At 41.1% G+C, this 13,594-nt stretch overlaps 1 protein-coding gene across 1 annotated transcript in view; it reads right to left on the bottom strand.

The window, feature by feature from the left end:
* Positions 1-13,594, bottom strand: part of DYNC2H1 (dynein cytoplasmic 2 heavy chain 1) — a 315,198-nt gene that overhangs the window by 55,906 nt on the left and 245,698 nt on the right. Inside the window, exons 84-85 of the mRNA XM_018567326.1 lie at positions 5,883-6,092; positions 1,168-1,257 (exon numbers count right to left, since the gene is read on the bottom strand). Coding sequence (XP_018422828.1) covers positions 1,168-1,257; positions 5,883-6,092 — 300 coding nt within the window. The remainder of the gene's footprint in view (positions 1-1,167; positions 1,258-5,882; positions 6,093-13,594) is intronic.

Below are 13,594 nucleotides of genomic sequence, written 5' to 3'. Positions count from 1 at the left end.
GCGGGGTGTGAAAAAAGGATGGGGGGGGGGGGGTAGCATGTGGATAGTCCGGCCACATGGCCTGTCAGAGGCGGAAGCCCAATGTTAGTCTATAGGCAGTGGATCTAAATGGACATCCGATTACCCCCGTCTCCATCTAGCTTCATACAACAAAAGAGAAAAGAGTTCCATTTTGATGCACCTGATCATAATGGATGAAGGGTAATCCTATGTAAACAGACATATGTCCGTTTACATCTGACCCCCCATAGACCTAACATGGTCAGATGACATTCATTCCATGCACGGATGCCCTGCTGATCGGAACTGAAAGCAGGCCATGTGAAAGGGTCCTTAATGTATGTGGCTGTTAGATCTAAATACATCTGATACACTAGACTGCTGAGTCATCTCTGATAGTTTTCAGTTGTCCCTGCAGCGCTGGTGGCGGTCTCCGATCCAGCGATGACTCCTCTCTCTCTTCTTGGCACTTCCTGCCCCACGGAGTCTGTGCGGGTTCACGCTGCCTCCATTAACTTACCTTCATCTTTCCTCATCTCCCAGCCAAAGATCTGAACCTTTGCGGCCGCCTGAGAATCTTCAGATCTTCGGACGGGAGTCCGCGGTGGAGACACAGGTAAGTTTTAACCTTTTAGTAAACTTTTTTTTTTTTATGTTTTTGCATATATCTAATGCTTGCTAGCAGTATATATATGAAAAAATAAGCGAGGGTTCAATAACCCTTTAACTCTTCAGTTTAGAACAAGTCAAATTATTATGACCACAAATATTCACAAGCGGAATAGTTACATAGTATTTGAGGTTGAAAAAAAGACACAAGTCCATCAATACCAGCACAGTTTGTCAGTGACTGGCATACTGTTCATTCTATCAGTCACTAAACAATGGCACATCACATCTTTGTATCTTCGGAATTAAACACTTAAAGCCCAACTCCAGTGACACCTTTTCAAGCTTTGAACATGTCAGGTTTTTATTCCTGTTTCCTCATTTTCTGCCCTGGTGACACACTGTGTATCAATGTAAGAAAAAGTATTGCTGTAACAGGAAGTGAATGGATACATACAGTGGCCCTAACCCTTCCCCATGCTTCCAAAAACAAACAAAAAGTTTACCCTGGAATAGGACATTAATGATAATATATGTAATGTATAATTTTTTTTATACCTGAATTGCTACTGCTCGCGATACCAGCCCTCTTAGGTATTGTAAAGGCTCTTCCGGGCCTTCCCATTTATTCTGCCAGGCAAGTGGACACTGCCGAAAATAAAGAATATATTTATATATAAATACACAACTGTATTCAGTTATTCTCTCATAGCACATGCATCACAGAATGCAAACAAAGTTTGATTAAACTACCTAGCAGTAGTTCATCACAAGCAAATGGAAGTGTGGTACATTCTATGACACTTTATATGGGTATACTGTCTAAAGCTGAACTCTAAGCACGTAACATTTGTTTTAATTACATTACTTAATAGCCACAAAGGATATAACCAACTTTGTGCACACCAAATGCCTTTCTAAACCCAGATATTACCTTGTTAAAGCAGCACTGCTACCATCGATGTGCTGTACTAAACCTGTATAGGGAGCAGAGCTGAGGGAGGGACCCAGCAGGCTCCACCCACTAGAGGTTGCCTGCAGAGAACTACAGGAGGGGGCGGAGATAACACCAGTCACCCTGCACAAGGAGAGAGAGCAGCAATGATTGGTCTTTATTACAGGAAGCTCCTGCACACAGGCAAAGTGCGGGAATGGTTTCATATTGGATTACTGCACAGATCTGGAAGAAATACACAAAGCACACCAAGATTCAAGATTAATACACAATGCCTCTTCTATGTAGACAATATTTGTTAAGCCCAGATTTAAGCTTTAAGTGGAAATGCAGCCATGATGTGTATTTTGTTTCAGAGTGGGGAAGCATTGCATCTTCTATGGTTTATTGCTGTCTCTGAATCCACTGCTAAGTGTCTACTGGATTCTCCAAAGGCAAATATCTCTTATGCACTTCAGAGGCAAGTGAAATAGCATATTCACCTAACACCAATGCTTAGAAATCTCAGGATCTCAGAAAGGAAGCAAAGGGACCATTTGCCAACACTGGCACAGCAGTAAAATCATGCAGAGGATCTAACCTTTGCCCATTGTGTGACTCCACTTTAAATAAGGTTGAACAATGGCAGAGGAGATCTCACAAATCCCAGCATGCCACTGTAGCATGTTGCCAGGCTTGCTGTGACTGAGGTCCCCTTACCTCATGCACATTAACATGAGCTATTTTATATTGTATTTCTTTTCAATCATATTTTTAGTGGTTATAAACAAGAAGTCACAAAAATATTATTGTGCAATGAGGCCCAATGACCAGGGCCCTAAATGAAAAAAGTTATGTAAGAAAATGCATGCAAGAGTGTTGACTAGCTATTGTGGTATAGTATCCTCCAGACAACACATGGGCAGATGATGCAAAGCCCAGGGGCTTGTGCAAGAATAAGAGCCAAAGCTGCATAGTCAGAGCCTTGGTACATAGATGCTGTTAACTGGGTAGTTGGGGCTGGAAGGGTGGTATGAAGTTGGAAAGAAAGGAGCCAGAAAGAGGAGACAGGAGAGAGGGATGGGTATAGGGGGAAAGGAGAGGGATGGGTATGGGGGAAAGGTTGGGTATGTAGGCATGAACAGAGGAGAAAACATTTGTTTTAATGTAGTGCACCACAACTGGTTCACGGTCTATGGTGTGGTGTGCATTGAAATGAACATCCCTTCAAGTTTGACTCTGGAAAGTGCACTGGGGTGCAAATCAATGCACCAAATCATGGACCATGTGTGGCAACAATGCACGTTTTATTACATGTTACTGCAACACATAGGTATGCTTTTAACAGTTCCTCTACAGTTGGAGGTGTTTAATTTGCTCATTGCTGGATTGAGTGATATCAGTTTGCTGTTTTTCTCGTCACCATTCCTTATAGAAAGCCGGAACTTGTGCCTGCTTCAATGCTAATGCTGTACGTTTAGAAATCATTCTGCTCTTCACAGAGCTCTGCGACATTGGAAAGCTTGTAAACAGTACGATATATCGGCCCATTAAAAGTCATCACGTTATTTACGGCTCCATTCTGCTCTTCTCTAGGCTGGCAAGAGCATATTGGCATTATTTCATCCCAGCTTAGGGGCCTTGTTCACACACGCACACATTTATATTAACTACAGAGGGGCAGATTTATCGAGGGAATGAACGGAACGACTGCTTTGTGAACAGAAAATTGCAGGCATTTAATTGTGCAATGAACGATGTTCTACAATTTAACTAGGCGGTGTTAGAGCTGCAATAATTGATGTGTATATAAAAGTATTCATAGTACAATATATTCCAAAGAAATATCTCTCAATCTTCACACCGGTATTTTTTAAAAGGAAAACTTTACTTAGAGCTGATTGGAGGAGATAGGTGAGAAAAAAGTATTGTGTAAATTACACCTCTGTGTCACCGTACACAGATACTCAACCTGCGTCTTTAATGTATAAAAACAAAAATAAGACTAAGCCATATGCACTATAAGCTGCACGTTCACATGAAGATGACAATCTGCAAAATCCTGTTAAGCACTTCTGGAACTTTGGGAAGATCCTATGCATACAGCAATGTTTTGAAATCTGGTGTCTGTATAGGCCCAGACCCCTTCTCCACATGTGACACAGCTTGGGGCTGGTGATAGGTCACTTTCGAAATGAAATGAGTCCTGCATTGTAAGATGAGTGAGAAGTGGAAAAAGAAAAGGAATCTCTCCTCCATTCCCCAAAAGTCAGTTTAGTTCAGGGCTGTTTAAAGGGAATCTCAAGAAGATCTGTAGGTATGAGTATGTTACATTATGGTGTACACACTTTAACCTTTCACTTTAATTGCACACCATTCACACTTTACCGGTCTGTTGTGATGCGTTATTGCATGCGTGTTAACATGGGGTATTTTACACATTAACCTGCACTGCATTATGACACCACATTCATTTAGATTGGGCTGCTATAACAGAACTGTGGATGAAAATATGTCCCTGCAATATTTTCTTAATGCAGCGTACCGTAAACCATGGCACCACAACCTACCTATGGAAGGAAGCCTAAAAGAGAGGAGGGCAACAAAGTCCAGTGGAAACCTTAAGCACTCATTAAAAAGATGTAAAAATCACTTAAAGGGCAGTTTGGACTTAGCACAGCCATACTGTTGCTTTAAGAAAACCCACAAAACACTGTATTTGGGACTGAAAAGTGAATGAATGAGAAAAAAATTAAAAACTAAAAAGGATAGGTCATGTGGTCATGTGGCCGGCCTGTCCTCCAATCATGAAGTTCTCTTTGCTACAATAAAGTGACACTAAACTCAGGAGTTAAATCTTAAAGGAGAACTATGGGGTCAGTGTTTTTCCCCATAGTTTTCCTTGGGGTAACGGGAGGACACAAACTAGCGTCCTCCCGTCACCCTAAGCTCAGTATACCGCGAGCTACAGCTCGCGGTATACTGAGACGCCGCACCTGGAGCGGATCCCGACTTAGATGAAGGGATCCGCCCAGCTGCGTGAGTGACAGCTGGCTCTGCCTATCTAGAGGCAGAGCCAGCTGTACCCGCCCCCTCCCCCGTCCGTTCCGCCAGTCAGCGCTGGCAGATCGGAGCGGGGAGAGGGGAATCCAGCCCCTCCCCCTGTCACGGCAGAGAGCCGTGACAGGATCGAGAGGTGAGGGAACCCGGTATGTTTTCCCTCACCTCCCGATCTACTGAGCCAACCTGTGACAGTCTCATTGTCACAGGTCGGCTTAGAACTATGACGTGAGTGGAAATCACTCATGTCATAGTTCTCCTTTAAAAATGCATTCAAGCACCTTAACTATTAACAATAATGTATCTTATTTGGGTATCACTCGGCTGTAGAGCCTCAAATCATCTCAGAATTGGTGCTGACACTGTCCTTCCTTCTGGAGGGTGGATATTTTTGTTCCCCATGATCCCTGTGTGTGTTGTAAAGTAGCCACCGCTCCAAGCTCGCTCCCATGATGGACTACAATCTCAATACAAATTAGTAAACTGAGTTAGATTGTAGTCCATTATGGGAGTGAGCTGGGAGTGGTGGCGGAACAAAAATAGCCACCCTCCAGAAGGAAGGACAGTGTTGGCACCAATTCAGAGATGATTGGAGGATCTACAGCCGAGTGATACACCAATAAAATACATTTTTTGTGTATAGTTAAGGTACTTGAATATACTTTTAACTCCTGAGTTTAGTGTCACTTTAAGCAGAGCAAACACCATGATATATCAGGGATCCTCACCGTTGCCTGCATTTTATGCATGGACTGCAAAATGCAGGCCATGTTGTGGGGTAACCTAGCAGTGTATAATGGAAAGCGATATTGGCTACACGATATAGATTTGTCAGGTCTAAGAAGCTTAGTAGTGCTGGTGGTGATAGGATGTGTTGCTGACCTAACACTAGTGTGAAATAGATTATAAAAAAAAAACCTTTTGAACTATGGGATATATTTTTTCTACTTGAACAATTGAAAAGTTAAATATTTATTGTGTGCTTTAAATGGCAGAGTTGCTCTTAGTAACATTTCCCTGTGTATGTACAGTATTTAACACCATTATGACATGAGTACTACAATAAATAAACACTCAGCCTTATTCACCGTCATGGCTCGCAGCCTCAGTTACAATTTTAATGCAAACACCAAGTTGAACATAATAGTTTCATTCAGTTTAATAATTACTCCCATGGACTTTGAAATAATAAGGGTCAGTCTTTCATTCAGCAATGAAAACAACACATTTAAAACACATTAACGTGATTATGTTTATAAGCCCTGTTACATTATCTTACCTTCTGTTCCAATAAAGCACTTGCGAGACTCTGTACTTCAGAGCTCAACAACGATGTTCCCCGGATGACCTTACTGAGAGCCGCCAGAGATTGGTGAATACTTTGTACCAGGCGGATTGCATTGAACTGCTCCAGGATGATGAATGACAGGATGGGTGACCCATGCTGCTCTGTAGGAGGGGACATCTTCTGATGGATCAGGTTGGAGTTCTGAAAAGAGATATTCACACCCTTTAACAGTGTTCATAGTGTGCTCTGATACAATTCTGTTTATAATACAGAAATACGATGTGAAAGAATTAAAGAGCAACTGCACACTAGAACATTATATGCATCACAGCTGCTAGTAAGATTTAGACCAGTATTCATGTTGAGCCCGTAGACTTACAACATTGAGACATCGAACATTTATGGTATGTTGCTGTGCATTCTATTGATTTCTCTTAACAGGCATTGGAGAGAAAAGGAGGAAACATACAGATAACATCATTGTTTTCTTATCTGAGATAACTGGAGAGATCAACTGTATGTCAACTTTGTCTTAAATACCTTGGGGGACATTTATCGAGCAACTTGGCAACATAATTAAATGCAAATGAGGCTTCATCCCATTTAGCAGAGCATATGCAATGTTTTTCTGTGTATCTGCAACCCTTGTGGCTGGAATTCTGGCAGCCAACTAAGGCTAGCCACACTCTATTAAGGCTGGCCATACACCTATAGATTATCTGCAGATTTCCTATGGTCAGATGGAAAAAATGCAACAGATTCCTCCATCTACGCTAAACTGTGTGGATGGAGAAATCTTCCACTGGGCTAATCTTGCTAGTCGGCCCCACTTGCTCTCAAAACACCGGAACAATGCCTGCATCCAATCAGATTGTTCAGGTATTTTGAGAGCCAGCGACTAGACTAGCACGATACTGAAGCTTGGCCCAGCTGGAGATTCCTCCATCCACAAAGTTTAGCGTAGATGGAGGGATCTGTTGCACTTTTTCCATCTGACCATAGAACATCTGCAGATAATCTATAGGTCTATGGCCAGCTTTAGATTTCTCTTCTTTCATTAGATTCCCTTGCTTCTCCTGTGGGTGTAGGGAGTACCCAAAAAGCACCTGCAGCTGATCTGATTATTTCCCACTCGGCTTCGTCAACGAAAGTTAATAGAAGTATCAACTTTTGTCATACTGGGTGGTGTTGGCAGTGCCACCTTTGGCTTGAATTTCATCTGATTCCTGCTAAATCGGTAAAATTTGAGCTGTGGTTGGCCCGCCTAAGGCATGTTTGCAACGTTCTAACATAGTTTTGGCACTGAAGATAAGGCAGATTTTCATTCTAAGCAGACACACAAAGTGGAACTGTATCATTGCAGGCTCCTTGAGCTCCATCTATCATATGTAAGCATCAACAATTGTCACCGATAAATGGTTCTTCCAAGGGGGACCTCTTACAGTGACAACTGTTACTGTCAGTGACAGACTGCATCATATGTGTAATTTTTGATTTGGTTCATAGCTCCACTTTAAAAAAAACTATAATGACATGGGTAAAATGCCGATATTATGAGCTTCATTCTTGATGCAGAAAAAGGTAATAAAAAAAAATAATTTATTCTGTTAAAGCCAAAACACAAGTCTAAAAATGTTGTGTTTAGATCAGTGAGAAGTTAGATTTTTTTTTTGGTGTGTGTCCCTGTTAAAACCAATAAAATAAAAAAATAAAACCAGCATTTTGGTAAATAGAATATGGGTCCAAATCTCTTGCAGGTCTTTATTACTGTCTACTTCTCTTTTGGGGTGTCAGGATGTGAGAAGGTGTCCTCCCAATTGTGAGGGATAATTCCCCAATTTAAGGACACAAATCAAACCCCCACAGAGGTTCTGCTACATCTCTGTACATACATACACACACACAATACATATAAATCCGCAGCATTTGGAATAAGCCAAACTGGCTTGGCCTTATTTTTTTTATCCCAAAAGCCATTTTGAATATTTTATTTATAAATCAGAAAGACATAGCAACTGTATATTCCTCAAATAGATTAAAGCTGTCATTTAGGATCTGCCTCCACCAATCAGAAACTGCTTTGCATTCTGGGAAAGAATACTACTACGAGCAGCACCGATGGTTCACAGTCAAAACTCCTGATCTTAACCCCTGCAGCCGCGGACAATCAGCACTGCTAGGAGTATCCAACAACAGTGGAAGGAAGATTTCTTCACTACACAGTAGCCAGCAGGTCATGGAACACACTTCATTAGAGGAACATTATGTCTATGGTGCTACATACCAAAAAAAAAAATTAAACTTCAGCTTTAATGGCAGCAAGCCTCCATGCTCTTTGTCATCCTACAGTCCCTAATATTCTGCTCTTAAGAAGAGAGCTGGTAATGGAAATCTTTGCATTTCCAAATTTCATATGAAGAGGGGACCTAGGAAAGCCGCTTTCCTTGACCTTGACTGCTGTGAAATCATTTCAGAGCTGTAGATTAATTATATCAGCACAGGGCCAAAATGGAAGATTCTAGTGTTTTTGTTGTGATTAATTCTAAGGCAATGTTCAATTACTTTCTGTCAGAAGGGACAAATTGGAAACCCACACTTGATCTTTTTTTTAAATTTCACTTGCCTTTTTAAACTCTTGGAAAAAGAAATTATGTTTTAAGCTGAACTCCAGGTTAAGTATATAAAAAATACCCTTGCAGTTGGGCCTCCCACGTTGCAGGGGTTAAATGCTTATTTTGTCTAGGAGGTACAGGAATATATGTGTTTTTACTGTGTGAACTGTGTTAGTCTAAAAAAAAAGTTGCATGAAAAGTATATACAGTATTGTATTCTATAATTTGTCCCATTTACAATGACGTTAACATTATGTTTCTGGTATAAAGCATGGAAAGTTTTTTTGCAAATGAAAATATTAATGGAAACACCAAAAAAAGGAAAACATTGAATAATGGAGAAGAGGAGCAGGGGGTTAATTAGCAGGAATTAGGGTTAAAAGGGATGTTATTTATTTAAAAAAATATAAGTTGGAAGTTTAAGTTAAATCATCTCATATGCATGTCAAATTCCCCACCTTTGATTTACATATTAGGAAAATAGTAAATACAGTGGTTATACTGTATTACGTAATGTCACTTAAGGATTATCTGCTACTTTAAATGGCAAGGACTCTATTGTAGATGAAGTACTTATGATCTGTCTATGTATGGTCAAATATATAACGAGGTTGTATTTTTTTGCCCCCCCCCCTTTCTGTAAGCCCAACATGTCCAGGCTCAGACCCAGACCAGGGCTCAATAAAGAATGATGCAGAGCGAGTTGCCTTGTCACTATGTGGTGCCACTCTCTGCCACATTTAGGATCTGTCTACCACTGGAAGAAGAAAAGGTTGAAGAGGATCTGTGAAATTACCAGGCCAACGACACCTGGGAAAAAGGTAACTACACAGATTTCTTTATGCTAGGGTTGGGGGGGGGGTGCTTCAGTGGGGCATCACAAGACCAATGTTGGCCTTTCATTTCACCCTACAGCCTAAAAAAATATGTTACCTCTAATTAAAGGAAAAGAGAAATTAGAACCCAATAAGTACTATTACTATGTCTCTCCTATTTAAAGAAAATAGAGTAAAGGCGAGTACTATTTGCATACATTTAGCCTTCAATTAATTTGTGCGGTGGTAAAAAAATAATAATGGCATGTCTATATTTAAGATCTGTGCCCGAGTCTCTTCACACTAATTCCAGGGAAGAGAAAATCCTCTGTGACTGCTTGATAGGTGATAATTAAAAGGTAAACGAGCTAATGGACTCCCCATATGTTAGATATTTCATTCCACAGTGTACTATGCTATGCGTCCTAGAAAGAGAGCTCTAATAGACCCATGACAGTCTCCGTGGATGTGTGCGTGTTCGTGTCAGCTGTATTGGTCTCAGGAAATGGCCAGTACATGATATGTTAATGAGATTTGTAAAGACTGAGCAATGTTCTATGAGATAATTGACATACTAATCGAAGTGGAACTTTGTCCATTCCAAAATAATGTTTTCTAGTAACTATATGGGGTAATTAGCTGTAATAATAGCATTTAGAATATGAATTCCTTTTTGTTTGCATTACACAGGCTATGTCTCAGGAAATGGCCAGTACATGATATGTTAATGAGATTTGTAAAGACTGAGCAATGTTCTATGAGATAATTGACATACTAATCGAAGTGGAACTTTGTCCATTCCAAAATAATGTTTTCTAGTAACTATATGGGGTAATTAGCTGTAATAATAGCATTTAGAATATGAATTCCTTTTTTGTTTGCATTACACAGGCTATTATCTAATTGATCTACACTTACATGTAGTCCAAGCTGTCCAGAAAAATGTCTGTCAGGATACCGTGCACGGGTGTCCCTACATCGCATACAGGTATCTATACGGGAAGACCAAATGTGTGACCACACCAGACAATGCTTATGAGCATACACTTTATCCAACACACCGAAAACAAGTAACCACAAGCAACTTTCAACCTCAAATACTATGTAACTATGTAACTAATAATAGCCAACTAAATGCAAACAACAAAATCACACACAAAAGGTAACAGGGCAAGTGAACCTGGGGAGCAAGGGAACACAAGGGGAGCCACGGACGAATGGTCAGGGTACAAGGAGGCACCAGGATGCAGGAAACAGGTCACAGGATACAGGTAATGTCGACAATACTGTGGCACCAGGCTCACTGCAGGGATGGATTAAATACCCTCCCAGATCAGCAGCAGGTGGTGCCTAATTGCTGACACCTGCATGCGAGCCCTGGAAGTGCAGGACCTGGTTCCAGAGTCACAGTGCCACCTGGAGGCGCTCAGGTTCCTGACAGCCACTGGCTCCCTGGAGACACCTGCAGGGGAGCACTGGAACCGCCGGATCTGCTCCAGCGCCACCTGGAGGTGTTCAGATCCCTGAAAATGTAATTTCACAGGTTGGGACAAACAGTAGATCACTGCTTGTGGTGCTTGACACAATCACCTTTTATTCATATGGCTTCAACCTTAGTTTAAAACCAACATAAAAACCCGCTTCTATAAGTGCATAATGTGTTTGCTGGAGTTAGGCATTCATTTGTAGCTAAACCCAAGATCAAAAACTTAACATATTGCACCTTATTGGCCATTACATACGGTAGTTGCATTAGTTTTCTTTCAGGCTTTTTCCCCTTTATTTTCACATGGTGAACCTGCCAGTGACAAATCTGCTCTTCCAGGGTTACAAGGCTCGCTCACTGTACTGTAGCTATAAGGGAGCAGCATTGTATCCCTTGGGCAGGAAGTCTTCTAGGACTGCAAAACACCTCCTCTTTCTTCATCTTCATAACACTATAAGGAAGGGGGGGCTGTTCTGTAAGCCTACAACAGTTCCCAATAACATTGTTTAAGCTGCAGAATGCACAGGACAGCACTGGATTTCTGGCAGGAAAGTCAATTTATAACTACACCTAACGGCACATTTACATTTCTACAGGCCCTTATGATGCATTAGTGTGGACGGCGTTAAAGCAACCAATTTGTTATGAATGGGATGCCAACACATGGCAACAGTCTGAAAATTGAACCCAGTTGTTAATGCAGCGCACCATCATTGTGGTACACTGCAGTGTGGGTGCCTTGTACGCTACTATAACAGTGCATTGTTGCAATATTAAAAATTAGTGGTGCCATGGTTTGCGCGTTACCATATATTTTGGTAATGTGCAATAAGATGCACATTTTACCAAATGTTACCAGGCCACAGCAGTTTGGAGGGGGCCTAAGACTAACCTGTCCACATGGTGACAAAGCTGCAGCAATTTCACTGTCACCCTGATAACTGATCTACTGGCAGGATCAACAGGTAATAATGATATGTTACAGGGGAGCTCAGAGAAACAAAAACTGCTGTGTTAATGCCAGTGACAGACTGAATCATCTGTCTACTCACAACAAAATAGGAGAATCACCAGCACAATTCCATGACATTCCAAAGGCATAGATATTTATGGTCGAAGAGACCATGAAAGTCTCACCTACCATAAATCTTTGCCTGCTAGAAGTAATTTATAACATGTACACTGACAGTCCCACATGTGGGATGAAGGAATGAATGAACTTTCATGCATATGTGCGGAATTTACATCATCCCTGCCCAGCCAATCAAGGCAGCCGAAGATTGCTGAACTCAGAAGAAGACGGGTAGAGGTTGGAAGCGCCGGTGACAGAGTGACGAGGGAGATTTTGGATGTTGCAGCGCTGGAGGGTAGCACTTTACAAGGTAATATGAAATACAGTGCAAATATACTATGATTACACATTATTGAAAAAGAGAGGCAGAAAACTGTTTTTTTCCTATTCAGGGCAACATAGACAGAAATAAAAACACTTTTTAACCAGTTCCCGACGTTGGGACGTTCCATGCCGTCCTGGAAAGCATGGGCTTTAAAGATGTTGGGACGGCATGAAACGTTGTAACTTCTAAGCCCTTCCGTTCCCCCCATTATACTTACCCCCTGGGATCCGATGCGGGGACTTGCCTGGCAACTCAGGCAATCTGCAATTCGAGTCACATGATCGCAGTGACAATCAGTCACTGCGATCAGTGATACATTGTGACAGCCAATGATTAAAATTATTGTCTGTCAGCTCTGCCTCTCTCTCTCCTCAGTGTGATCTGAGGCGAGAAAAGCAGATCAGTGCTACTAAGTGTGCCAGTAATCCCAGTGCTACCAAGTGTACCAGTTGTCCCAGTGCTACCAAGTGTCCCAGTAGTCCCAGTGCTACCAAGTGTCCCAGAAGTAAAAAAAAACTTTGTTTAAACTTTGTTTAAAAAAAAAAAAAAACATTAACCCCATCATTGCTGATCACAGTTTTATAACTGTGATCACCCTGATCAGTGCAATAGTACTGTTCAGAATTACTGTGTTTTTTTTCTCTTTAATTGTACCCATTTTCAACTATTTTATTTTAAAAAATTAACCCTGTCAGAGATGATCACAGTTTTATTGCTGTGATCACATTGATCAGTACCTTTCAGCATTTTTGGGGTGTGATTGTTACCCGTGTTTAAAATGTTACCCTTTTAAAGTTTTTTTTACCCTTTCACCTGGTTTCTGATCACAGTATTTTGTCTAAACTAGTTTTTGAGTCGGCTTGTCCTGATGTTGCTTTTTGACACCTATCTGGAAAGTTAAACTAGGCTGCAATACTGTCTCAAAGGCGACCCAGACGCAGTAAATCAATGTTTCACATTTCCAGGTTTTGAAATGGGAATGCAATATATTTGGTCCTGTAACTTTCCATAAAAACTGTATAACAAGTACATGGGGGTACCGTTATATGCGTTAGACATTACCAATTACAAATTTGGGGGCTTTATTGCAGTAAGAGATATAAGGGTTATGAAATATACTGTGAAAATTGAATTTATGTGTGTGAAAAGCACAAATGAAAGTATTAGCTTCTAAGGGTGGCCAGCATTTGTGATGAAGGGGATACACAAAACAACTCAAAATACCCCATTTAGAATACTTTGGGCTGTCTGCTTTTGAAAATTGTGTGTTATTGTGGAAAAATTTTCTTTCCTAGGCTGTCATACTGTCTCAAAAGCGACCCAGAAATGCAATATGCCAAAGGTCCATGTATGAGGACTGAAATGGACAAGCCCCATATGTGGCCCTGTAACT

Source organism: Nanorana parkeri, unplaced genomic scaffold, assembly GCF_000935625.1.
Source record: "Nanorana parkeri isolate BGI_ZX_2015 unplaced genomic scaffold, ASM93562v1 scaffold1029, whole genome shotgun sequence".
Classification (NCBI taxonomy): Eukaryota; Metazoa; Chordata; class Amphibia; order Anura; family Dicroglossidae; genus Nanorana; species Nanorana parkeri.
This window is presented reverse-complemented; position numbering and strand designations above follow the sequence as displayed.